The 25087-nt window shown below is 54.4% G+C and overlaps 11 protein-coding genes across 11 annotated transcripts; 4 read left to right on the forward strand and 7 right to left on the reverse strand.

Annotated features, from left to right (window-relative positions):
• Positions 1–1175: 1175 nt before the first annotated feature.
• PG998_003224 (uncharacterized protein) lies at positions 1176–4102 on the forward strand (the record flags this gene model as incomplete). Its single annotated transcript, XM_066870042.1, has 5 exons — positions 1176–1430; positions 1478–1523; positions 1575–2435; positions 2490–3892; positions 3959–4102. The coding sequence occupies 5 exons, from the start codon at positions 1176–1178 to the stop codon at positions 4100–4102; spliced, it is 2709 nt and encodes a 902-aa protein (XP_066733792.1).
• An 800-nt stretch (positions 4103–4902) lies between these two features.
• PG998_003225 (uncharacterized protein) lies at positions 4903–6185 on the reverse strand (the record flags this gene model as incomplete). Its single annotated transcript, XM_066870043.1, has 2 exons — positions 4903–5126; positions 5201–6185. 2 exons carry the CDS (start codon positions 6183–6185, stop codon positions 4903–4905), a joined length of 1209 nt encoding a protein of 402 aa, XP_066733793.1.
• A 751-nt stretch (positions 6186–6936) lies between these two features.
• On the forward strand, positions 6937–7953 carry PG998_003226 (uncharacterized protein; the record flags this gene model as incomplete). Its single annotated transcript, XM_066870044.1, has 1 exon — positions 6937–7953. The coding sequence occupies one exon, from the start codon at positions 6937–6939 to the stop codon at positions 7951–7953; it is 1017 nt and encodes a 338-aa protein (XP_066733794.1).
• Positions 7954–8311: 358 nt separating this feature from the next.
• On the reverse strand, positions 8312–10240 carry PG998_003227 (uncharacterized protein; the record flags this gene model as incomplete). The annotated part of the gene is made up of 3 exons (XM_066870045.1): positions 8312–9035; positions 9064–9693; positions 9768–10240. The coding sequence occupies 3 exons, from the start codon at positions 10238–10240 to the stop codon at positions 8312–8314; spliced, it is 1827 nt and encodes a 608-aa protein (XP_066733795.1).
• A 1100-nt stretch (positions 10241–11340) lies between these two features.
• Positions 11341–11997, reverse strand: PG998_003228 (uncharacterized protein; the record flags this gene model as incomplete). Its single annotated transcript, XM_066870046.1, has 2 exons — positions 11341–11638; positions 11738–11997. 2 exons carry the CDS (start codon positions 11995–11997, stop codon positions 11341–11343), a joined length of 558 nt encoding a protein of 185 aa, XP_066733796.1.
• A 582-nt stretch (positions 11998–12579) lies between these two features.
• PG998_003229 (ATP synthase F0) lies at positions 12580–13654 on the reverse strand (the record flags this gene model as incomplete). Its single annotated transcript, XM_066870047.1, has 4 exons — positions 12580–12816; positions 12885–13287; positions 13353–13569; positions 13636–13654. 4 exons carry the CDS (start codon positions 13652–13654, stop codon positions 12580–12582), a joined length of 876 nt encoding a protein of 291 aa, XP_066733797.1.
• Positions 13655–15995: 2341 nt separating this feature from the next.
• PG998_003230 (Transcriptional activator of proteases prtT) lies at positions 15996–17591 on the forward strand (the record flags this gene model as incomplete). The annotated part of the gene is made up of 1 exon (XM_066870048.1): positions 15996–17591. The coding sequence occupies one exon, from the start codon at positions 15996–15998 to the stop codon at positions 17589–17591; it is 1596 nt and encodes a 531-aa protein (XP_066733798.1).
• A 57-nt stretch (positions 17592–17648) lies between these two features.
• On the reverse strand, positions 17649–19034 carry PG998_003231 (uncharacterized protein; the record flags this gene model as incomplete). Its single annotated transcript, XM_066870049.1, has 2 exons — positions 17649–18934; positions 18989–19034. 2 exons carry the CDS (start codon positions 19032–19034, stop codon positions 17649–17651), a joined length of 1332 nt encoding a protein of 443 aa, XP_066733799.1.
• A 766-nt stretch (positions 19035–19800) lies between these two features.
• On the reverse strand, positions 19801–20521 carry PG998_003232 (uncharacterized protein; the record flags this gene model as incomplete). Its single annotated transcript, XM_066870050.1, is given in 2 exon segments — positions 19801–20209; positions 20226–20521. 2 exon segments carry the CDS (start codon positions 20519–20521, stop codon positions 19801–19803), a joined length of 705 nt encoding a protein of 234 aa, XP_066733800.1.
• Positions 20522–21058: 537 nt separating this feature from the next.
• On the reverse strand, positions 21059–22653 carry PG998_003233 (uncharacterized protein; the record flags this gene model as incomplete). Its single annotated transcript, XM_066870051.1, has 4 exons — positions 21059–21186; positions 21285–22031; positions 22130–22568; positions 22645–22653. 4 exons carry the CDS (start codon positions 22651–22653, stop codon positions 21059–21061), a joined length of 1323 nt encoding a protein of 440 aa, XP_066733801.1.
• A 1176-nt stretch (positions 22654–23829) lies between these two features.
• Positions 23830–24616, forward strand: PG998_003234 (cysteine dioxygenase type I domain-containing protein; the record flags this gene model as incomplete). The annotated part of the gene is made up of 3 exons (XM_066870052.1): positions 23830–24099; positions 24184–24420; positions 24494–24616. The coding sequence occupies 3 exons, from the start codon at positions 23830–23832 to the stop codon at positions 24614–24616; spliced, it is 630 nt and encodes a 209-aa protein (XP_066733802.1).
• Positions 24617–25087: the final 471 nt, after the last annotated feature.

Below are 25087 nucleotides of genomic sequence, written 5' to 3' on the forward strand. Positions count from 1 at the left end.
GCTTCTCTTGCAACTTGCTGCGGAATTGGGCTAAGCGGGCCATATAACAGGTACTGGTAGGCCCGAAGACCATGCTCTTTTGTCCAAAAGGGCAGTTGGTCGGCCGAATATCGATTGATTCTGCTTTTGCATACCCTCTTACCACCTCTTCTGCGTAAACACAACAACATCTACAGCTCTCTGGCTGAACTTATCGCGCAGTTTTGCAGTTAACATAACGGCGTCAACCTGCCGACTGGTCTGCTAGACACTGGCTACAACAACCGTTCCCGCTCTCCCGTTGTATATCATGTCGTCAATATACCTGCGCGACTCGATATTAGTTTGGTGATCAGGGTCTCGCATTCTCCAATCGAAAGCCATCCTGGGATAGCCTCGCCTGACCGCATCATCTACCTGTGTATGCGTGCCAAGACTCACACGAAGGGCCATTACTCTGTCTGGTAGGGGCGACTTCAGACCTACGAGGTCGACGTTTCTTTTTATTGCCTTGTTCAGAGGCCGGCACCCATCTTTCGTCTTCCCTTGACCCTTTTGCTCACGTTGCCTTCGGAACACATCCTCTCCCTTGCCGCAGCATCACACCTGATTGGCCCCTACTCCAACGAGAAGCTGGCACCTTTGGGTCCGCTTGGAGTGTATTGGGGAATCTGGCAGATCCTATAGTACGTTCATCTTAATATCGCACCCCTGATCCTGTCCCGTCACTCTGCCAGAAACCTCATGCGTTCATGGTCTGGCCGGGCCACATGGTGTCGAGTTCCTCCTGGTACAAAGGGGGTTCTCCCGTCCCTCTGTGCCCAACGCCGATCAACCTGGGCTGTTTTGCCTTGTATTATGCTTTCCTGATTATCATACTCATATGTCGGTTCCCCGCAGGAAATGTTTCGGTCCGCCCAAGTACCGTTGTCGTAGTAGATTCCCATGCCTGCCAAGCTCAGATATAGTTGAAGCTCTGGTCCTCAAATAGCTTCCAAGGTCTCGCACTCAACGAATCTCAGTCCGACTTCACATATTGAGATACCATTGTACATTCCACACTTCGCTTGCACTGGAGGCAAACTTATTCACCACTCAAGAACTTATCGACTACAACACCACAACACTACAACACTACAACTCAACCTTCTCATCGTCCGCCTCTTAGACATCCGTTCAGTCCGCCAACAGCAAAGATGTTGTCGAACCCTCTTCAGCGGTTCTCCCCCTACCACTCTCTTCCTGCTAACACACTCCTCTCCAACGCCCACGTTCCTACAAGCCATCTCCACGCCGCCGGGCTTGACGCCTTTGGCCATGGCTCACAGTACTCATTACAACACCTGCAACAACACGTTGGCGTCCATGCGCCTCACCTCGCTCGAGCCCCCAACCCAAACACCGACAGCACCCATACGGAGGCCCAGTCCCAAGAGCTACGGGGGCAGCTGGTCCGATCAGAAGGAGGATAAGCAGGGCTTGTGATCAGTGCAACCAGCTGCGAACCAAATGTGATGGGCAACATCCCTGCGCCCACTGTATCGGTAGGTATTCGCACCAGCAACAGCTTCAGGCGGCCACTAAGTTCTCTCCAGAATTTGGACTCGGCTGCGAATACATCCGCGAAAGGAAGAAGAGGGGCAAGGCCTCGCGCAAGGACCTGGCTCAACAAGCGGCAGCGCAGGCAGCCGCTGCCTCCACCCAGAGCGGACCGCAGTCTCCCCTAAGTGGCGACAACGACGTTTCCACCGCAGACCAAAGACAGGACAACTCTACGTCCAGCAAGTCCGAGCAACAATCTACCGCTAGCGAGAAGGCTCTCAATGAGCTCAATGAGGACTCGGCGGGACGGAGCCAGCGGACCGGAAGCTTAGACAGTTTGGCGGAGATCAGCTCTCATCAACCGCACCTGACGACTCACCACGCTACAATGGACCGTGACCACCTGGATAGCCCTACTTCGCTGGATCTGAACGGATTCGGCAATGTCCAAAACCCCTATGATAGACAGAGCCTGGGCGCACACATGATGGCTGGTCCTTCCCATACACAATACGGAGCGACCCAAACGAACCTCTCCGACTACCCTGATATTCCGTACGCGCTCCAAACGCAAAATCCTACAAACTACGCCACAAACCCGTCAGCAAACTTCCGCATGGCGACAAGTCCCCTGAGCGCATACCCTATGGCAGGGGAGACTTCCCCTGGATGGATGTCCATACCGTCTCCCCCGGCCCAATACCAATCGCATATTCCACCTCCGAGCTATCACCAACAGTTACGGTATCCAGTGTTGAATCCCCTTATTCCTCATCTGGGGAGCATCATCCCGGTATCCTTGGCTTGCGACTTGATAGATCTCTACTTTTCCAGCTCTTCGTCCGCCCACGCCCACCCCATGTCGCCGTACGTTTTGGGCTTCGTTTTCCGAAAGCGGTCCTTCCTACACCCGAGTAAGCCTAGGCAGTGTCAACCGGCCTTATTGGCTAGCATGCTATGGGTATCAGCCCAAACGAGTGATGCGCCTTTCCTTACGAGTGTTCCATCGGCACGAGGCAAGATCTGCCAGAAACTCCTGGAGCTTACTGTCAGTTTACTCAAGCCTCTGATCCACACGCCATCAGGAGAGGCGTCTCCCGTGTCAAGCCCACCGATTGACGGAGTGGCTTTGGGAGGCCTGGGCGTGGCAATGCCTGGGACCATGAGCTTGGAGAATCTCAGCGGGGAATCCGGGGCATTCGGTGCAGCCGGGTCACTTGACGACGTCATAACGTACATTCATCTGGCTACAGTCGTCTCTGCAAGCGAGTACAAAGGGGCTAGCCTCAGGTGGTGGAACGCTGCGTGGTCACTTGCCCGGGAGCTCAAGTTGGGGAGAGAATTGCCGCTCAGCGCGTCATTGGGGCAGACAGATGAGGATGGGAACGGGATGAATGCAAATGATGATGGCGAGGATGAGATGGGGGATAACATCACATCGGGTGCGGTCACAGACGAGGAGCGAGAAGAACGCCGACGCATTTGGTGGCTCACTTACATCGTCGACCGGCACCTGGCCTTGTGCTACAACCGACCCCTTTTCCTGCTCGATATTGAGTGCGAAGGGCTCATGCAGCCCATGGACGACACGGAATGGCAGAATGGCAATTTCCGCTCCAATGTGACCGACCCAGCCTTACCGGGCGAGCGAGTCCGCGGCCCTCACTTCGAGTGCACCGGCCATAGCATTTTCGGGTATTTCCTACCCTTGATGACAATCCTCGGCGAGATCGTGGACCTGCACCACGCCCGCAACCACCCCCGCTTTGGCGTGGGTTTCCGATCTGCACGGGAATGGGACGACCAAGCCGCCGAGATCACCCGCCACCTCGAAATGTACGAGCGCAGCCTCAAGCAGTTCGAGCAGCAGCACTTCCAATCCAGCGCCGACGACAAGAACGAGCAGTCTGCAACGCTTGAGATGCCCAGCGAGCTCGATCATCTCGACACGGTGTCAGTGCGGTCCATTCGCACCAACTCGTCACGAATGACGGAATCGGACATTCAGACTCGAATCGTCATGTCTTACGGCACGCACGTCATGCACGTCCTGCATATACTACTCACAGGGAAATGGGACCCGATCAATCTCTTGGACGACAACGACCTCTGGATCTCTTCTCAGGGGTTCATCACCGCCACCGGGCATGCCGTCTCGGCCGCCGAGGCCATCAGCAACATTCTCGAGTTCGACCCGGGCCTCGAGTTCATGCCCTTCTTCTTCGGCATCTACCTGCTGCAGGGATCCTTCCTTCTGCTACTCATTGCCGACAAGCTGCAGCTCGAGGCCTCGGCCAGTGTGGTCCGGGCCTGCGAGACCATCATTCGCGCCCACGAGGCATGCATGGTCACGCTGAGCACCGAATATCAAGTAAGTTGAACCCTCTTTCCCGTTGACAGACGAGGAGGTACCACCACAGTGCTGACCATATCACAGCGTAATTTCAGCAAAGTAATGCGGAGCGCGCTCGCCCAAGTGCGCGGCCGCGTCCCGGAGGACTTGCACGAGCAGCACCAGAGGCGGCGAGAACTGTTGGCGTTGTACCGATGGACTGGTGACGGTACTGGCTTGGCGCTGTAACATGGCGGCTGGTTTCTTTTTCTTTTTGGAAAGCTGGTGATCAGAATCGTTACAGCCTGGGAAGCTTGGGGTGTGATACCTATTTGCTTTTTGCCTCGGCCCATTTCTTACTTGTTCGGGCGTTTCCGTTTATGAGCCAGCTTGGATGGTTGGGATGTATGGATGTATGGATGTACTTGTCGTCCTCGAATTGAGCATTTCATTTCCTGGGATTGGGCGGAAAGATGTATATATCCAAGTTACAGCGGGCGATCTAGTGTGGCTTTTTCCATTAATGGTTGGGACCGGATGCGAAAACAAAAAAGGGGGCAGGCAGGCTGCGCAACGTGCAGGAAGGCATGGGGGCCTTTTACACGTATGATATATGAAGGAAGGATGCTTATATGGTAACGATTAATGTTGGATATACACAAACACAAACACACTCACATATATTACATACAATGGGGACTACAAGCTTTTAAGCTGCATGCCATTACATCTTATCCCACAGAGTGCTGTACCATCGGGCCATCAAGCTCGAGATGTTCCTATGCCGAAGGACTTCCAGTTCACTTGGCAACGTTGAATAAAGCCATGATTTTATTGCATCTGGGAATAAAGATCTTGATATCAACATCCGCACCATCGTCTGGATGGATTCGCCGACGTATAAAAAGTCGCAGAATATAGAAAAAGACAACCGTCCTCATAACCTGCCATGAGCTCTGCAAAAGAGATCTACCGAAAGTATCCATACAAATCATAATCCTTCATCATTAATGGGTATCGTACTCGTTCTATCCAATCCGTCAAATCGTTCATTTGTGCTTCTTGCTCTTCGATGAAGAGGGGGCAGTGGCGCTTCTCTCAATCTTGACACGTTCCTCCCGACTCCGGCGAGGGCTGGGTGCAGGAAGCTGCGGGTCATCAGGGAGCTCCTCGATGCGGGACGAGCCGTCAATCGGATCCCTCGCCGCAGCTTCCGCCTCAAGACGGACCTCGCGGCCGCGCTTATGGCAGTACCATAGGGCAGATAGGAGCACTAGTAGCCAGTATTAGCAATGCGTGTGGCTTAGATGAGGCGGGATACCGTCGATGGGCGGGGGTTATACTTACAGAACAAGGCGAGACTCCATATCACATTTGTACCAATAAATGCTGGCCACCGAACCTTCAGGGCATTTACAATGCCCTTCAGGAGGCCCACGACCGCGCCCGGCTTTGTGACCAAGTCCTGCAGACTCTTGGGTGTTAAGAAGTTCTTGGCTTGCTCCTTGATGCCACTCTTCTTAGCCTCCTCGGCGCCGATCCCCTGGGCCTCGGCAGCTACTGCCAGAAGCTCCGGGGCCAGCGTCGACGTCAGCTTATTAGGCAGGGTCGTGACCAGCTTCTTGAGCGAGCTGGGCAGCTTCTCGTAGTTTCTGGCGAGAGTGCCGTCCCGGTCGTCGAGGAGCGCGGTCAGGTCACCGTAGGCCGTGGGTACGCCATTGACCAGGTCCTTGAGCACCAGGTTGAACTTGCGCACCATCTCGCCCGAGTCGGCCGACAGGCTGAAGACCTTGTTATTCTTGGCCGAGAGGTCGAGGTCGTCGAGGATGCGGGTAATGTCCGTCTCTTCGCGCATGACCTCACGCTCCGTCACCGGCGGCACATTTTCCGGCTTAAGGCCGCTGTTAGCTGTCGGCCTCACGCGCTGGGACAGGTTGCGCCCGAGGGTTGTGATGGTGGCGAAGCGTTTCGGTTTTCCGGCTGCTGCGCCGTCGGCCTTGGCGTCTGCGGCCTTGCCTTTCCCCTTGCCCGCGGGCTCTTTGCTCACAAAGCTCTCAGTGTCGCTGTCCCATTCGATGGTGGGAGTCTTGATGCGCGGTGGCAGGGGTGGTCGCACCGCCTCATCGTCATCCGGGTCCGGCGACGTGAGCCGCTCTAGAAAGCGCTCGTCTTCTTCGCGCAGCAACGGGGTGCCGACCGGTTCTGAGATGATTCTGGGGGATGGCGAGGGAGCAGCTTGGCGGGCCTCCTCATTTGCGGACTTGGCCCGCTCCTTCTCGGCCTTCTCAGCCTGATGTTTCTTCACCTTTTTGTAGGTGAAATATTCCAACATCTTGGGTTGTGTGTGGCTGGTCAAATGGGTGACACAGGAATGACGTAAATGCTGCCTCAATGAGGTGGTCTTGACGTGCAAGTGCCAACTGTCGCAAGAATGCAGGCGATGAAGATGGATGAACAGTTGAGAAAGATTGGGTTGTTTGAAAGAGAGTCAACTCGATTCTTTATGCTCCTGGGTATTGTTAAACGCTTTGCTGTTCTGGCTGGGAGGCCTGCGTTCTGGCCTACGGTTTCGGGCTCGTCCAGCGCATGACCGAGTCAATGCCCGTCAAACAGGTTGGCTGATTGGCAACTGGAGCTTAGCGATGCGTGGCTATGTCATCTGTGGCGAGAGCTCTTGTCGAATCGCACCAAGCCGGCAATCTAGAACCGTCCTTCGCACTTTCCGCTTGGCGGCTAACGCAGCTTCCCCATATTCGCCCGGCACTTGCGTGGATGGGTGGTAGCTTCCGACTCAGCCACGATTGCCCCTCAGTTAGTGGCTGTGGGTACGTACCAGCGTACCTGCCGTCCTTCTCTTTCTGTTATGCAAGGGGTTGTGCTCAATTGTGCTCAGAAACCAATTAACGCGATCACTTATGCTCACAAACGCGTCTCCCCAGCAACTCAGCTTCAGACTTCATAATTGAATGGAATACAATGCACTGTCCGCCAGACATATTTATGATTAATCAAGCTGTATTGATCTGTTTTGATACGAACAAGCCCCAATAAATCAGTCCTATCAACATCAACTACTGCCCAGAATGGATGAAGAAGACAAGTACAACGACGGCAACCGTGCCTTCTTACAGGCCTTCATGGCCCGCGGCACCATGACGCTGCGAGAAGCAAAGCCCATCCTTGCTGCCATCCTGACAGTAGAGGGAGATGAGCCTGTCGATCCAATTCAGGTGACCCAAGATGACTTCGACTCGTATCTGTCCAAAGCCCAGGAAGCTTTGTCGAGTCTCGACTATGACATCCGCAGCACCATGCACCAGGTAACCAAAAAGCGGATATACGCCATCGTCAACACCACATCAGATTCCATGACCCAGATTGCGACCTTGCGCTCCGCCGAAGAAATGGCATTCGTTAAGCGCGTGCTGGACGCCATGTTCGAAAAGTACAACTCGCCCCGTCTGGAGGCCATGTTCCTGGACTCGATGCAGTACAACCAGTGCAGCCGAGCACCGCCCGCACCCCGGTCACAGGCAGCCGCGGCAGACGTTAGCATGGAGGAGGACGGCGACGGAGAGGGGCGGCCGTCTCAATCCCAGCTACGCGGGCTGAGGTCCTCCGAGGCCGAGGCGGTCATGACCGGCATGGTGGAGGAGGGCTGGTTCGAGCGCAGCAGGGCGGGGTGCTACTCGCTGGGCCCCCGTGGCCTGCTGGAGCTGCGCTCCTGGCTCATCGAGACCTACAACGACCCCGACGCCGAGCTCGGCGAGTGGCAGCGCATCAAGTTTTGCGAGGCCTGCAAGGAGATTGTCACCGTAGGCCAGCGTTGCGCTGAGCGCGACTGTAACGTGCGCCTGCACGACATCTGCGAGGAAGCCTTCTGGCGGACGCGGCGCGAGAAGAACTGCCCCAGGTGTGAGACCCCCTGGGACGGCAAGCACTACGTCGGCGAGAGGGCCGTGACCGAGACTGAAGCCTACCGAAAGAGTAAGGGAAACAGAGGTAGGGGAGGACGGAGTAGTGGCCTGATGGAGCAGATCATGGCCGATCCTGACGATCAAGAGGGAGAGGGCGAAGAGGAGGAACTCGAGGACGCGTGATCTGACGTCGGGCCTATTCACTAGTCATAGATCACGGCATTTTAGAGACATCAGCGAACAAGTCTCCGGCTGCATACTTGCACAGTACAGAGCGACAGAAGCGATATCTCAGTTGCACATTGATGCAATACCGTGGAAGACCAGTATAAATAGCACTGTTGCTTTCATTACACTATTGCCAACCATGCTGCTCTATAGCCAGAACTTATCCGCGTTTCGCCTGTGGTTTCATGGGTATCATTGGTAATCGACTGCGTCGTAGTGCTTCCTTTCCTTCCTAGCACTCAGGTGAACTGTATCAACATCGCTCCTAGCTAGCCAGACTTTCTTGTGTTTTTTTTTTTTGCCTCACTTTGGCTTAGTCATCTTGAACCAACTCCTTGATCTCCTCCTGCCCAGGCGCCACGCCGACCGTAACATCGGCCTTCTCGTCCCGGCCTCCGGTGCGGTCTATCACACGGCCGCCGTCCTGCATCCAGAAATTAACCTCATCCACGACGTCGGCCACGATGTCCTCGGCAATCTGCTCGTCGTATCGCCGGGCCAGGGGTTGCATCGGGCCCGCTGCTGCTGGGTTGTTCTCTTTCTTGGCATCTACCGGGGGCGCCACCGTCACCGAATCGTTCTCGGCGGTTCCGGTCATGGCCACATCGTCATCGCCGGTGGCTGCAACTGCTGCCGGCTCTTCTTTGGTGGTGCTGGCGACGTTTGATGATAAGCCCTCGGCGTCGGGAGGCGGGAACCAGAAATCCGGCCCGAAGTTGACTTCGGCGGCTCCTCCCCGAAACACGCTGATAGCCGGGTAGTACCCCAGCATGCCGTCGTCCATGTTTTCGCGCGCGCCGACCTGCGCCTGCGGCTTGGAGGCCGGCGGCAGGAACGCCAGCAAGTCCTCGAAGGCGGTGCCCATGAAGACGCCGTTCTTGTAGACCTTGATGAAGGACTTGGGCAGCGTGCGCAGCGAGGCCACGGGGTGGTTGGGGTTGGGCGCCTCGGCCGAGGCACTACCCGCCGAGCCCGAGGCGCCCACGGGCGAGGGGTTCATGAGGTCTTCCAGCTCCTTCGTGGGGGTGGTAGTCGATCTTCTCGAAGTAGATGTGGGCGCGGAACCGGATGGGGATGCGGTCACGCACGATATTGGGGCCCTCGGCTGACCGCCTCTCGCTGCTCCCCTCGTCCTCCTCGGCGATCAGGTCGACGGCCGGGTTGTAGTGTCCCTGGGCCACCTTCCGGTGCAGGTTTTCCGAGGGCAGCTGGATCTCCAGCCCGATCACGTCCCCTTCTTTGATGTCCTCGCCGGCCGGGAAGAAGTCCTTGGGCCGCGACATGTGCACCTTCTGGCCCTCGACGTCCCGGATGCCGTAGCTGTAGGCGTCGAAGCCGACGGGCGCGTCGAGCGAGGCCTCCCGCCGGGCGAAGCCTAGCCGCACGTGGCCATGCGACTCGAGCTGTTTTTTGTCGCCCTCGGCTGCGGCTGGCGTTGGTATCGTGCCACGCGTGATCTTGCACTCCCAGTACCACCGGCCTTCTCGCACGGCTACATTGGCTCGCGCCATACGGAAACCCTTGTCGGTTGTGATGTGCTGCCCCGATTGGTCCAGGTACATGTGTGTTGCCGCATCCTCAAAGCTGATGTGTGCGCCGTACGGCTCGGGTTCGGTCTGTCGGTAGTAGAAAGAGGAAGGGAATTGAGGATCGGCTATGCAGTGTAGGTAGTGGAAGTTCTTCTTATTGTAAACACTGCGCGAGCTTGTCAGTTTCGGTGTATGGGGTCAAACATATTCACAGCTCCGTCTCCCATGGGTGCGACTCACTGTTCCGAGGTCTCATAAAAGTCGAGGGGGGTGCCATCAGGCGCCGGGACGGCATGATGGTGGGTGAAGACAGGCCCGCGAGGTGCTTCGAAGTCGGACGGTTTCGGGGGCGCGAGCTTGTATCGCAAGGGCGAAGACTCGCTGCCCAGTTGCTGCGGTTGCGGCGAGTCCTCCTTCTTGTTGTGCTTGGGGTCGGGTGTAGCTCTGGAGCTGGTGTCGCCGCCGCCGGCACCTGCTTTAGACTCACGCTTCTTAAGCGACTCCTTCTTCGTTCGCTTCCCAGGTCCCATGTTTGGTGTGTCTTCTTGCAGCTGATTTTTGGTGGGCTTCACGTCGGGGTTCGGATTCAATGGCGACGAGACAGATGGGGCGTGGTCATCCTCCAGGGCTCGTTTTTGGGGCAAGGACGTAACAGCTGGACTGGATGCCCTAGAAGGGGAATCCCTCTTCTGTGAGTCCGCCTCGGTCGCCATGGTCAACGCGGAGTGGGTGTTGGAACAATGGTTGTCGATACAATGGGCACTTGGAACAATCTAAACCCGCGTCAATGGGAAACCAGAATGCTGGACCGCGCCTGTGGCGTAGACGTCCCAGTGGCTTAAATCTACCATTTACAACAAAACTTTCTTGCACAATACCTGCACAGATACCACCTCTATCGAGAACATAAAGGGGCTGGTTTTTGCAGATTTGGATCTGAAGGAAACAAACAGAACAAAGTGGTAAAAATAAATGCAATTGATGATATGGCGAAATTGCGAATCGCAAAAGTGAAGCATCCTGGATGGGACTCGAACCCACAACCTCAAGATTAGGAGTCTTACACGCTACCATTGCGCCACCAGGATTGACTTATGCTTGATGGTGATTGTGGCTGCTATTCCAGCCTATATTAGAAGACAGCTGCCAAGCCCGCTCTAGGTAAATAAGAATTCATGATAATGCCACTTTCTTTTGCATGCGATGTGTGAGTATCGTAGATTGTTTTTGAGATAGGATGCGCTAGCATTGGATAGAATTTTAGAAAGCTCGGTGACCTCGTTGGGGATGGATATTTTGCTGGATTCCATTGGGTGTGTCTACTTACTCAAGACTCCACAAGCTGCACGATGAAAGGCCATAAGATAACAATGATCAAGCGGCTGGGGTGGTTGCAGATCGGGATTTCTCTCGTTTGGGGGGCGGTGTTCGGGAAGTGGTCATGTATCAGAGAAGATATTGAAAGAGGGAAAGAGGGAAATATCCAAAAAAAAGGGTATTGAGCGCAAAGCACAAGCGTACTACATATGGAGGCAGCAATCAGCCAGTCACGCGTCAACCGGAATATTGAAAACGAAAGGCAAGAGCGGTGGGTTCAGGGCGAAGTTTAAGATTCATTGTGCCAACGAAACCCGCCCAGTTTGTAATTGGCGCCTAAAGGGTTGGGGATATGTATCGAATGCAGCAGGCCGCTCCTGGGCGGTGGTGGTGGATGTGTTGCCGCTGCTGTTGGCCATTTCAGGTATGCATGCATAGATCAGACAGATCCAGTCGTTGCCTCTAGTCCGTTTGTTGCCCCTGGCTCCTTCTGGTATTACGGCACACCTTGCACCGACAAACAGACCGCCGCCGCGTAATCCCCGTCGTGGCTGATACTCAACATGGCCGTTGTGTCTGGCTGGCCCGGCGGGTAGCCTTTGATGACGGCCACAGGCGGGCCGCTCGACAACGCGGCGTCGTTTGTCGCAGCATCACCTCCTTCGGCCTCCTTCTCCTCTCCATTGCTGACGCTCAAGGGCCTCGCCGCCGGCCTAGTCCGAAGGATGCGGATGTCTTCAAACGTCAGCCTGCGAGAAGAATGCGCCTTGATGGCGGCTTCCTTAGCTGCGAATCTGCATTACGTAGAGTTAGCCAGCTAGCCGGACAAGATACAATAATGTGAGCGAGTGAGAGTGAGCGGTGCAAGTTGAGTTGTGTATGTATAAGCTTACCGGCCCGCCATGAACACGGCGGCATTCCAGACATTGGGGATCCGATTGTCACTCGCGCCGGTAGCCCACGGCGCATCTGACTGGTCGACCCGTGAGGAGGAGCGCGGTGGGATGCATTGGAGAAGGGCTCGAGGCCGGGGCTCCGAACGCTCTTCGGCCGTCAGGACGCGCGCGATGAACCTTTGGGCATGACACGAGGTCAGGATCCGGTAAATCCTGGGGATGTGGCAGATGTCGTTTCCGAGACCCAGGTGTGACATTCTACATCAAATTCTTGTTTGTATGAGAAACACACGCCTCGCTTACTTATCTGCAGCCTTGGACTTTGCTGCGGCTCGTCTTATTGGATTAGGAGGCTGTATGCTCAACACTATTTGAGTAATTTGGCGGGTTTAAAGCTTTGACGACAATAACGCGGGTCCCATGTTTAAATCGCCGAACATCTTTTACAACTCAAAACCTTCACATTAAACACACCACAGTTTCTCAATAATCAATCATCCGAATTCAATAGAACAGCTATCTCATTAAGTTCCATAAATTCCACAAGCTACACTAGTCGAACTATGATATTCATGACAAAGCCAACACATGCAACTGCTTGACAACATCAGCCAGACAGGTGGATCATGAGATCCGGAAGGATATCTCAATGCTCGTGGATTCAACGCCAATTACATTCGAACACACTTTTCCGCACACCGATGGACAATCTGGTGTTTTCTGTTTTGGTTTCACCCGAGGACTAATCGTAGGTTGTTGTAGCCCTTGACGGGCCATGGCGCAGTCTCTTCTGGCAAGACCTAGCTCCAGTAGATGGAGCAAATCTCTTATAGAACAGCTTAGTTGTCTGCGAGAAGAGGAGCTCTCTCGCGGTCAGCTGGCGCTGTGGTAGATTGTTGTCTCCATCGGTAGTCTCTTCCAGCGGCAGCCGGGACCGCAATGACGATCGTGGCCACGAACAAGACAGCCATGATGGTGAAGGCGAAGATCCACTGGAATGCGATGACCTGTCGGAAGAACTGCGAAACACCAATGGCGGCCGCGAGGACACTCAGGTTGAAGCCCATGGTGTAGTCCTATAATTACAACCGTCAGCAGTGCACAAAAAGGGGAGGAGGCAAGGTTATGCTTTTCCGCAACTCACCTTGTAAAGGACGACGAAGAAGAGGCCATAAGCCAGGATGGACCAGATGAAGACATTGCCGAAGATGCGAGCGACGAGAGAGGTGGCGTGGGGCACCATGATGGCCCCGTTCCAGTAGATGGCGACAAAGGTCCAGGCCAGCGGGCCGGAGGCAACGGGCTGGTGGATGAAGCGTGGGTAGCCCACATGTCGGAAGTACAAGGACGTCAGGTTGATGAAGTTGATGACCAGCATAACCTCAGCCCACGCGAAAAAGCCTCGGACAAACAGCATGACGAAGGCGAAGTGGAACAGGTTGTTGAAGATGAAGTGGCTGCCGACAGCGCAGGCAGAGTTCCTCTTGGCCACATTGCTGGAGAACAGGTGGCCGATGTAACCGGCTTGCAAGATGAGCAGGACGAGCCTAGACAGGGTGTGAGTATGTGGGAGTTGCTCAGGCAAGTCGTTGATAAAAGCGTGGTTACTCACCAGTAAATGCTAGCAATGACCTTGTTCATCCTGAAGGCCGTGTCATGGTCACGGTTCTGGTGCCAAATGGAACCCCGGTGACCCCAGCCATCATGGGGCTTGTTGAAGGCGTAGTAGATGGTGACGATAAGGGACAGGAGCCATGACAGAGTCGATAGAGTCTTGTACATAAGAATCGAGTTCTTGCTGTGGTCGTCGCGCTTGGCGAACGGGTTGACTAGAGGACCAGATGGTCAGCTGTTGCTATTCTTGGTGTAAGTCAGTAGCTTGTGGTTATACGTACTTTGGTGGATGCGCTCCATGGTGGAAAGACCTGTGGGTGTTGCTTGGGGAATGTCCGGATCAAGGGCAAAAGTGTCCCGCGAAATAAGAGATTGGTAAGTAGGAGAAAACAGAAATGTTCAAAGACACGAGTGCTACGAGGAAAAGAGAAGGGGACTTGGGTCAATAATATTGTCGCTAGCGAGATCATCTGAGACAGGTGCAAGCGGTACCTACTGCAGCATGATGGTAGTAGAGTGGTGGGGTAGTAGCAATGCAGTGCGCTCACACTGGTCAATGGGCTCCTCTGCAAGGCATGGGGCGTTTCTGCCACTGCGGGGAAGGCAACGGGTATGACGTTCGTAGGATACCTAGGTGAGTGTACGTGTGTGTGTGCGTGGTGAATCACATTCGTTCGGGGCGGCTCGTAGGGAGTCAGTCCAGTCGGAATACTCGCTCGTCACTGTGTACACAACGTGATATATTTCAGGAACAGCAGGCCGCCCTGCCACTAGCATTAAACTCTGGGAGAGATCAGAACATCTGGGCTTTTTCGAGACTCGTGTGTCAGACGAGACGAAAGCAATACAGTATCAAGTTCATACTGCCAACTGCCCTCTGCTGGGCTGCTAGGCATGCAGATGCAGATGCAGGCATGTACTCGTAGCTAGGCTCCGAGGCCCCTGGCTATTGCCTGGCCACACTTGAGCGGCTCCCGCATGCGGTGGGGCTGCGATCAACGTCGAATCGAACCATCTAACGGGAATAATAAATATGGACAAAGGTCCATCATCGTTATGGGCGGCCTCTGTAGATCCTACCAATGCTTCAGCTTGAAACAAGATTATGTATGTAGATATGTCTCTCGAGGTGACTCCAGTTGAGAGAGTTGTCACCTCCCACCCCTGGCTTGCCGACTCTGGCCGCCGCCGAAGGAGCAGCTAGGCAGGCAGAACAGGCTGACGGGGTTGCTGTTGTGGACGCGATCGAGATCATCGTAGTGCGTATTTTGGCGACGTACATTATTCTTAGTATCACGAGGGTGGGATTCGACATATCAGAAACGCGGTAGCGCCTCTTGCGCATCGCTAGCAAGGAAAGAAAAGGCCTTGGCTAAGGATCTACAACTGCATGTGGCGAGGATTCGATGCTAGCTTAGCTAGTAATAAGGCAAGATCGCTTATTCAGTTCAGCAATTAGTGGCCGACATGCCTTCCCGTAAAAAGCAAATTCGCTGGTGACAATTGAGTTGAATCAAATTGGATAGATACATTCGCAGCAGACATCAATTGGCTTTTGTATACTCCAGACTCGAATGGACACCTTTGTTCGCTAAAATCTCGATATTGCTGGTGGGCTGGTGGATGCTCTATTGCTGGTCTTCGGTGAAGAAACCGGGTTACTCTCAGCGTTCTGAGGAGGATTTCTGGAGGACTTCCTCCGGCCATTCCCCGCTTTATGCCACCCAAGCAACCCGTGTCGAGTTGCCCGCAACCCCCAAGTAACCAAGTAACCACAGCGGCTCGACGCGGCTAGTTGCTGAGAGCTGCTCAATTGCCAAACGAGTCGAGCTCAACAGACTCTCGCTGGCTATCTTCCAGAGTAACAACATTATACAAAAAAAGAAATGAGATGCTGTGAATCTCCGGACAGAATCTCCGATAATGCTTTGGCATCGTAACTTATGTAATGTCTCGGCTGCATCTCACCAATGATGGGTGTATGGCAGCCGCGGTACACTCGGAACGAAGTCCGACATTGCATGTCATCCATCCTCACCTAGCACTTACTAATTCCACTCGGTCCCCATGTACTCATCACTCTCTGCCTGGTTGACTCACACAAAGCACAACTCGATTTTCCCCCAGATCCAGTATTCCATCCTCACTGTTTGGACGTAGTGTTGGCCAAGCAGGAAGGATGGCAGGCGCCGAGACGCCAGCGTCGCCCGTCATGGCTCTACGAGAGGCGTTCGGGGACCGTAAACCACCCGACATCAGCCGCAAAATCACAGGTAGGTGTAATAATCAATCCGCATAGTCTTCGAATCGCCACGAAGCTGATTGGCTACGGTAGCCTGCGTAGCTTGTAGGAAACAAAAAGCAAGACCTGCTCCCCCGGCTGTCCATCTCGTCCCCGGGCGGAGGCTAATACTGATCGCCTAGATCAAATGTCAAATGCGCAATGCTCAGCCGCCGTGCGCTCGATGCAAGAACAGAGGCCTCTCCTGTAGTGTTAATCGCAGTTTGCAGATGGTCCTTGAGAGCGACGTGGTGTGAGTGACTGAGCAATGGCACCACTGTCATATACCAGGAGCAGCGTCCTGACCAGTCTCTTAGGTGGAAACAGTCCATGGAAACGAAGATACAAAGATTACAGCTCATGGTTGAAAAGCTGGCTAATAACGACACAAGCTCTGAAGTCGCCCAACAGATGGTAGCCGACGAATCCGATGACCCGCTGGTGGATGAAGACATCACTGCAATCCTCCCAGCCAAGTCTGCGCACCCCGACTCCAGTGGTCACTGGGGCGTCGTCATGGACCTCGATTCGGGGCCGGGCGTCATTCCTGGCTTCCATCTCACCAAAAAGCAGCTACCAGAACAAAGCAGTCTTCATGAAGATTTCATAGCGCGCAACGTGGTGACCCTCGACTCGGCCACATGCTGCTTTGAGGTTTATAGGGACCGTCTCGACCATTTTCCGTATCGAATTCTCAACGATCAGACAACAGTGACCCTCGAGTCGGTTCGGAGGACCTCGACACTGCTGACTGCGTCTGTTTGTTCCGTGGGTGCCCTCCATTCGAACTCAGCAGATTTCGAAATATACTATCGAGAGTTTCTCCAGTCAAGCGCTCAGCAGAGTCTTTCCAAGCACAACACGACTGATGATGTCCGAGCCCTTTGCATAGGCGCATTCTGGCTGAGCGATCTGTCGTGGTCACTCGTTGGTGCAGCAGTGCGCATTGCTACCGAACTGCAACTCCACAGAAGCTTCCACAGGGCATTGAAAGGTAACCGACAGCACTATCTACGAGCACGGCTCTACTACCTCGTATATGCTTGCGACCATCATTTTTCTGTCGCCTACGGCCGCCCGCCGATGACTAGGGAATGTGAGGCTGTTCGAAATGCCAGGGACTTTCTGAAATGCGAATTCGCGACAGAAGACGATGCCCGACTGGTCAGCCAAGTTTTGCGTTGGAGTATCTGTTCGAATATTTTCGATACCTTTGGAGTTGATATCGACCGTCCCATTTCCGAGTCCGATATACCTCACTTACGACGTTTCGGTATCGCTCTTGATAGCATACGGGCCGAATGGGTAGATCGTTTTAGCCCCAACGCACACGTCGGGAACTATCCACGAAAAGGGGTTGGGCTCCAGTATAACTTTGCGAAGCTTTACTTATGTTCTCATGCTTTTAGGGGAGTTAATACTGATGAATTCACCAACCGCCCACCCGAGGTCGCTCCCGATCTAGAGGAGATGACCAATTCTGCCGTCCTCGCCGCTTCAGCGATAGTTCGAGCTGTCGTTTCGGACCCAGAAATACAGGGGTTTCTTGATGGGCTTCCCATCTACTTCGATACAATGATCGCCTTCGCAGCCGTCTTCCTACTCAAGGTGTCTACTAAGTACGGCTCGATGGTGCAGATCAATTTGCAAGGCATCAGACACCTCCTTCGCAGACTTCTTACTACCCTGAAGAAAGTCACGTCCAGTATGCATTCGCGCCATCTGCTGGTTGGTATTACTGCCGGCATCGAAAGCCTCCTTCATCGCTGTGGGATTGTTCATAACAACTATACAATCCAGGAACAAGACACAGGCGATGTCACGGCAACACATGGTTCTGTATCAGCTGGACAGGACCCTGATCCTACGACGTTCTCCATGGAAGAATACGACTTTCTTTTCAACCCTGATATGGACTTCAGTCTAGAATTCCTAAATCAAGACGGCTTAGTTTGACATACCATACTTCCCTAAAAACCCCCATGTAGTATTCAACCTTTTCATGCAAATGCACTAGAGAGATTGCAAAAGATTGAAAGAGGGGATACCTCCCTGGCCATGGTTCAGGATCAAATCGAAAATATCAAAATTTCGCCACCGTTTTCCGACGAGATCTTCTGATGGTTTCATGGGAATGGACATCAAAAGCGGCACCTTCTGCTCTGCAAGTCCGCCATGGGAGCGGAGTCTGTGGCCTTGGAGAGCGGAGAGGTCGTGCTCTACAGCCTTGGAGCCCACAACGGTGTTCTTCTTCGACACGATGACGAAATCGCCCTCGCGATCCTCGGGCATCTCAAAGACCTTGGCAGCTTCCTCCTTGGGAAAAACTACGTCGACCTCTTCCAAGCCTTTGCAGAACTTGATCATGGCGTCGACATCTGCCATGTGGGCCAAGCCCACATGGACTCGGACAAACGACCCCAGTGCGCCATGATGCTTGACGAACGGGTCCGTGATGGGGCAGATGACGCGGGCGCAACCCCGGCCGAAGGCCTCCTCGAGCTTGTCCTGCACGAAGAGGATATTCGGGCTGCCTTCGTCGTTGCACTTGTCGCTCATGCCGTGATCTCCCGTGACGGCCACGACGGCCCCGAGGCCGACCATTTGTCCGAGTCGCGCGTCGATGGCCGACATGAATTCATCGGCTGCGGGCGACCCGGGCGCGTGCTTGTGCTGGACCCAGTCGGACAAGGTCAGATAGAGCAGGTCGGCGCGCTTCTCCTCGAGGATCTTGACGCCTGCGTCCAGGACCAGAAGAGACAGCTCGGCAGAGTACTGGCTGGGAGGGGCGGCAGCAGCGGCGTCGTCTCCTTTCCCCCTTCCCAGCCACTCCAGGACGTCCTCGCTTACACACTGGGAGGACCAGCAGATGCTACCGAACTCGGGCAGACCGTGCTCCAAGATGCGCCGTAGCTTGTCCTTGGCGGTGATGGCCGCTACGCGGACGCCCCGCCCGGCCATCTCTGCCAGGATGGTGGAGCCGCGGAGCAGGGAGTCGTCGACGACCATGACCTCGTCGCCCGTGGCGCGGTCGAGGAAGTAGTTGCCGGCGATGCCGTGGACCGAGGTCGGCACTCCCGTGATAATGCTGACGTTATTGGGGTTGGTGAAGGTAGGCATGGCGGCGTCGGCGGTAGCGTGGAAGCCCTGCTCCGCGAAGCGTTGCATGGCGGGCAGGATACCGTCAGCAATGCCTTGGTCGAGATAGGTCGGGTCGAAGCCGTCGATGCAGACCACGACGGTGGCCTGGCGGGGCAGCTTGTAGGTCTTGCCATGGAGGGTGATATGGCCCTCGATGCCTGTTGTTTCGTGTTAGTGGGGATGTGTCTGTCAATAATAACATGAAGCTATACTGTGCTTGTCCATACCGGCCTCCTTTGGATCACTAGAAGCTGGCATTATCGCGTGTGTCTTCTCAATTCGAGAGACGGGTGTCAAAATAATAGGTGTGACGAAGCTGTGTCTAACGCGATGGACATACGGGAATGCGTTGTAGGCAGAGATGATGAACATGTCCTAAGAAATGTTTTTAGGATCGCATCTACTGCGTGTATTTATACCATGGTATATCATATACATACTCAATATCTTTACTGGTGGATTCGCGCGTGCGAGCCTACACTCCGGTGCGAAGTGCGATCACAGTAGAACCGCGATCGGCACGAACTCCGTACTTTGGAACGCCAACCAATGAGATTCATTCTCTTTGATCATCAGTAATATGACATGTTACTGCGCCCTCTTATACATCGTTCCATTAAAGAAGGACATCATGTCATCCATATAACTTCATCGCCGACATGTTGAATGTACGGCAAAGCCCACCTTTTCCCACATTCTGCTGTTTCTTCCCATGTACCAACTTGAACAACGCGCAGATATGGTTACATACCACATCAAAAGACGTAAAAACACCCATGCCCTAGGTGGGCATGACACTGGCGTGCCTTGCGCTGCTCAGTGTCGGGGCCTCGTCCTGTCCTGTCAATGGCGCCCGAGGCGCTCAAAGGCCGGGCGCGGCCCCCTCTACGCGCAGTTCCATGAGAAGCCATAAAGGCAACTGGTTTGCGCAGTATGTGCGCCTAACGAGGACAGGAGTCTCCATGTCCCCCTTCTCCTTTCAGTGCGCCGATTTCTTTTCTTCCATCGACCCTCGCTCTCCTATTTACTCGGTCACGTCCGTCTTAGGCGCCTTGATGCCGTACACCGAAAGATCCGCCTCCATACTGGGCAGGGCGTAGACGGCGCTTGCCTCGCCCCCGAAAGCCTCGAGCGGGTAGACGCCGCGGAACTCGAGGCCGATGCGCTGGCAGACTTTGCCCGAGGCGACGTTGTCGTTGCCCGTGAACCCGAACACGCCGTTGAGGCCCAGCCCCTCGCCTTCGCCGGGAACGTCGTTTTGCGGGGAGGACTCTACAGGAGTGGTGGGCTTGGGGTCCGTCGCGTATTGGACGATACGCTGTCCCATCTCGGTCGCGTACCCTTTACCGGTATATGCAGGAAGCAGCGCAAACCCACAGTCGGGCACGGTGTAATGCGAGCCGCGCATCAGGGTGGCGATGCCGATGGGGGGCCTGGCCAGGGCTCAACACATCCCCGTCCTCATCGTTGTTGTCGGTGGTCACGGTGCCGATGATGTCCCGGGCGAAGCGCAAGCTCACGACGTACGGCCCGTATCCGTTTCGCTCGTGCCAACCGGGCATCCAGTTCTCAATCTGCGCCTGTGCTTTGGCGGGAGAGTCGACGCCCGTCTTGCCATTGTGCTTGGTGTAGAGCTCGTTGTTGTAGAGGTCCACGAGGAACTGGTTGTGCTGGGGCGCGTGGAAGTGCGAGATGTAGAGGCGAGGGGTGGTGAGGTGGAAGGTGGGAGAGGGTGTGAAGGGCATGTTGATGGGCCAGCTTTTGACGATGTAATTGAACGTGTATAATGGAGCTATGGAACAGGAAGTTGCTTGAGTCTATGGCGTTGGGATCTTGCTATGAAGTTGTTAAAGTGTGAATAACGATTCGGGGTGCGGGGTGCTATTTAAGGCGGCCCTCTCAGCATGCAACAGTCGTCTTGTACTTATGATAACAGTCTCTCATCTTGTGTTACTATACTATATCAAATCCGGACTTGGCAGGGGTAGCAGAACAGTAGGATTCGATCAGCTTACAGGTATCCACTAAACTGAGTCACAGACAATGCCAGCTGCTTTCTTTGGACAAGTATTATCTGACCTGGATAATTGAGTCATATGCAGAAGTGAAGTAGCGTAGTAGATCTTGTGTTTCCAATGGAGTAGCAGATTGTACTGATATTGCATTGCCCAATCCTGACCCTGGAAGTACTGGCAGTGAGGGAATCAACCGACCAAAATCAAGCGTGGTGTCAAGGGTGTGGCTATCTAGAACAAACCGCCATTCATCACTCTCAGGTCCTCTTACCCAGCCGCTCGGCGCTCGACAAATTCTTCAAACATGGAGCAAAGAACATGTCCCCTGAGATGGCCTGCTTGGTCGTGCAGGCCGCGACGACGAGCCAGAGGAGAAGCACACAGCCCGAGCCGATCTAAGCAGAAGCGTATTTTCGTTAGCTTGTATAAATACTGAATCGCGCAATTGGGAATGCTAAGAGACAAGAAATAACTTGGTCCAATATATACTCACCATGGCCGTCACATTGAAAAAGCTGTTGTGTAGCAGGGATCCCAACTCGGCAGTGCACGCCACCCAGACCCCGAGGGGAAAGGTGAATCCCCACCAGCCCATGTTGAAGGGGAAGCTCCTCGTCGTGGCGATGCTGATAACAGCATACGCGAGCCAGACCAGGCCGATCCCCCCACATAATCAGGGCGACAAAGGCCCCCATGCCCTCGATTAGAAGGCCGATGGGCTCGGCGTACGTGGTATCGTAGTCTGTCGCCGTCATGACCGTCCCCTCTCCACCGTGCAGCAGCAGCTTGCGCGTCACCTGGGTCAGTTTCGCGATGCCGAAGCCGCCTTGGCCGAACGGGCCGACGGGCAGCAGCACCGACACAATGGCCTCGCGCGGCGGCAGGGCGTGGTTGCTCAGTCGGACTTGGTACATGGCGAGGACCAAGACGGAGAAGAAGACGCCGATGCCCCACGACATATAGGAGGCAATGAGCGTGGTTTGCACGTGCGACGGATTCGGGAGCACGTTGGCCACGATGCCACCACTCGCCGCGGCGACGACGCAGGGTACAATGGGCAGCAGCAACACTGCGGTCAAGGAGGCTAGGTTGGTCTTGCCAAGATGAATCACCATAAACGGCAGGGAAACACAGCAAAGAAGCGATATAGCCAGGTCAAACCACCACAGGCCCCATGCCAGATACGCCGCCCAATTTCCCCAAGCCGGCACACAGACGAACACAGTCATGTTGATGATTGCTTTTCTCATACAGTCAGCAAACGGATAGCAGCATATGGGCCATGTGTAGAGCCTCTGCGATGCAAGTTTGCCACACCGCGGGCAAGAAGAAACTCACTGGCGAGTCCCATGGGAAAGGTGCCCAGAAATAGGGACTGTGTTGGGTGCCTGATCATAACGCCCCAGATCTGCGGGTACAGGACATATCTCGCCACCGAGATGGTGGTGAAAGAGACCATGAGAAGCACATTGAGGGCGAAGAAGCCCACCGAGATCCATCGGATCCATTCCGTGTTGTACGGGAGGTTGTGCAGGAGGATAGACACAATGCCCGTGCCCATGGCTACCGTGAACCACGAAGGCGTAAAGTTCCGGATGATTCTCCTCCAACCGGCATCATTCTTAGAAGCGCACGGCGCGGCCCCTCGGGACAGGACGGAGGACCGACTGCCAACTCGTTTCCTGCCCCGGGACCAGGCTCGCAGGTTGTCGTCGTCATGGTCGTTGTGGCGGACATGTTGGACGGAGACGGACGGAGTCGAAGGGCAAACAGCGGGCTAGATGGGAGTTTGCTTGGCCCAGCCAGGAAGAATGCGAAGGGATGGAGGGACGTCAAGTGCTTGTTTCGCTGACCTGCACCATATTGTGCGCTTCATCTTGCCATTAACCGTGGCTTCCGGCATGATTAATATGGGCCACGGTTGACTGCCATACAGTCTAACAGTAAACGAGGGCAATCCAGACGTACGATGTACAAAATACACATTGAGGTACTGTTATTGTGAGTCGGCGATTCTGGCTCAGACCCGCCATGGTCTTGACTAATACAAATTCCGGCGATCGGAGGAGCCCCAAGTGGGTCAGACCAAAAACTGGGAGAACTGGGAGAACTGGCCGAGGGGGTTGTTGGGTCACGTGGAAAAGGGATAGCAGGAAGCAGAAGTCCCCAAAATCAATTGGATAGGGGGTGCTGAATATGTGCAAATCGGCATTGCCTCGAGAGCAGTTCTTTATTCCAGTTGCCAATTCCACCATATCGCAACGACCGCAGTCGGTTACCTTCAGCATTCATTCGTTCTGCTCGGCCAAATCCAGAAGCGATGTGCCTATCTTGCTCCCGGAAACCCCACCTGCGCACCAAGCAATAGTGTCCGGTGCTAACCGATAGCCATGCAATTGACGCGAAAAACACACACAAACCTAACAGGGACCAGCCAGGTAGGGGGCGGATTCCCTTCACAAGGATGGAATACCAACCACGTGAACAATGCCACCTGCCTCAACTTCTCACGCCAGCCTTTGTGCCGCAAGACACTTGACCACAGTTGCTCACTTGGCACAAATCCAACAATCCTCTTTGACCCGGTACAAAGCCAGGGGTTTCTTCCAGATACCGCCCGTGTGCTTGTTTTTGATGGCCCGAAAGAGCTGAGAACTGGCGAAGCCCGACAGAAAGCCTTCGAACCGTCTCCGCAGGGATCCTCATGCACCCTACTGCTTTCGTACCCAACACCTGCAGCCCGTAGCTCGTCGTATGATAGATAACACACACCGTTGACTATCCGAGCTCGGGGCACACCTTGCTTTGACAGCCACAACCACCGTCTGTTTGCGAAGAAAGCGGAGTAGTCGGAGTGGCCCACCCTGACACCTTGGGAACATTGCCTACTCACCGTCTCCCTCCCCCTTCCCGTCGACAGAATCAGATAAAACCCGATTGATCCGGACACGTTGTCGCAACCAACAACACAACATAACCCCAACACAATACCGCAAAATACCATAGCAACCCCTAAACAGCCATACACACACAATACCATGACTTGCACAGTCCTTAAGCCCCTCCAGCAGCAGGAGACATCAGACGAGACCAAGACGGATCGTTTTGACAAGCTGGTAGAGACTCTGAAGGACATCTTGGGTCCCTCTTCAGGCATCACATCAGATGATGTGGACGTCGGTGACCTTATGGATGCCATGGAGCAGTACACATCTGACGACAGAGAATGGTGTCCCTATGCCATGGCCGATGATAGTCGCGGCTATACCCGTAACCTCGTCGACGAAGGAAATGGCAAGAGCAACTTGGTAAGGAGAAAATCCACGAGCCATCACTCGATGGCCACCAGGTCAAACCCCAGCCGATACTAACAGAAAGTCGTAACTGTGCAGCTCATCCTTGTTTGGTCCCCGGGCAAGGGCTCTCCTATCCACGACCACGGCAACGCACACTGCGTCATGAAGATCCTGCGCGGCACCCTGACCGAGACGCGATACGACTTCCCAGACGGCGACAGGAACAAGCCAATGGAGATCAAATCGATCAGCCACCACAAAGAGAATGCAGTAGCGTATATGGCCGACGAGCTGGGCGTACATAGAGTCTCCAATGAGGGAAGCGACTTCGCCGTCTCGCTGCACCGTGAGTAAAACCCATCGAGCTTGTGTCCGGCATCCGACCACTTGGCTGACATGCAAGCAGTGTACACGCCCCCCTAATGTTGCCAAATCGGGGTGCCACATCTTCGATCTTCGGTCTGGTAAGAAGAGTTATGTTCCAAAGTGCGGCTACTACTCGAGGTATGGCCATCTTGTGAAGGAGTAATGGGAATGACGAGAGAAAGAAATAGACTACCTTGCTTTTGGGCCTTTTTACCCGGCGTTTGGATTTCGATAGCGGGCATTCTTTTGGAACAGAACCAGGCCTCGATGCCACAACGAGATTGTTTGGATATACCGGCTTGGGGGTAATAGCGTCTGCATAGTATGATTGATGAATGCGATGCAGTGTTCAGGCTACAGGTAGTAGTCAATACAAGACCTTTTCCACAAACGCAAGCAGCCTGCAAGCAAAGTGAAGACGGTGTTTTGCTCGCGCTCAGTAAGAGCAGAATACCCCAGCATTATCAATGTATTATGAAAAAGTAGAGAGGAGGAAGTGGTCGTTGAGGTCGCCAGATGTTGAACACACTGCCCAAGTAAAAGAAGCATCCGCTCTGGCCGCAAAAGGCAAAGCTTCAATCACGCAATCCGAGTGGCACGCCATTGGCTCATTTGTTGGACTTAAAGCGGGGCT

Source organism: Apiospora kogelbergensis (genome assembly GCF_038363985.1).
Source record: "Apiospora kogelbergensis strain CBS 113332 chromosome Unknown utg000002l_segment0_segment0, whole genome shotgun sequence".
NCBI classification, from domain to species: domain Eukaryota; kingdom Fungi; phylum Ascomycota; class Sordariomycetes; order Amphisphaeriales; family Apiosporaceae; genus Apiospora; species Apiospora kogelbergensis.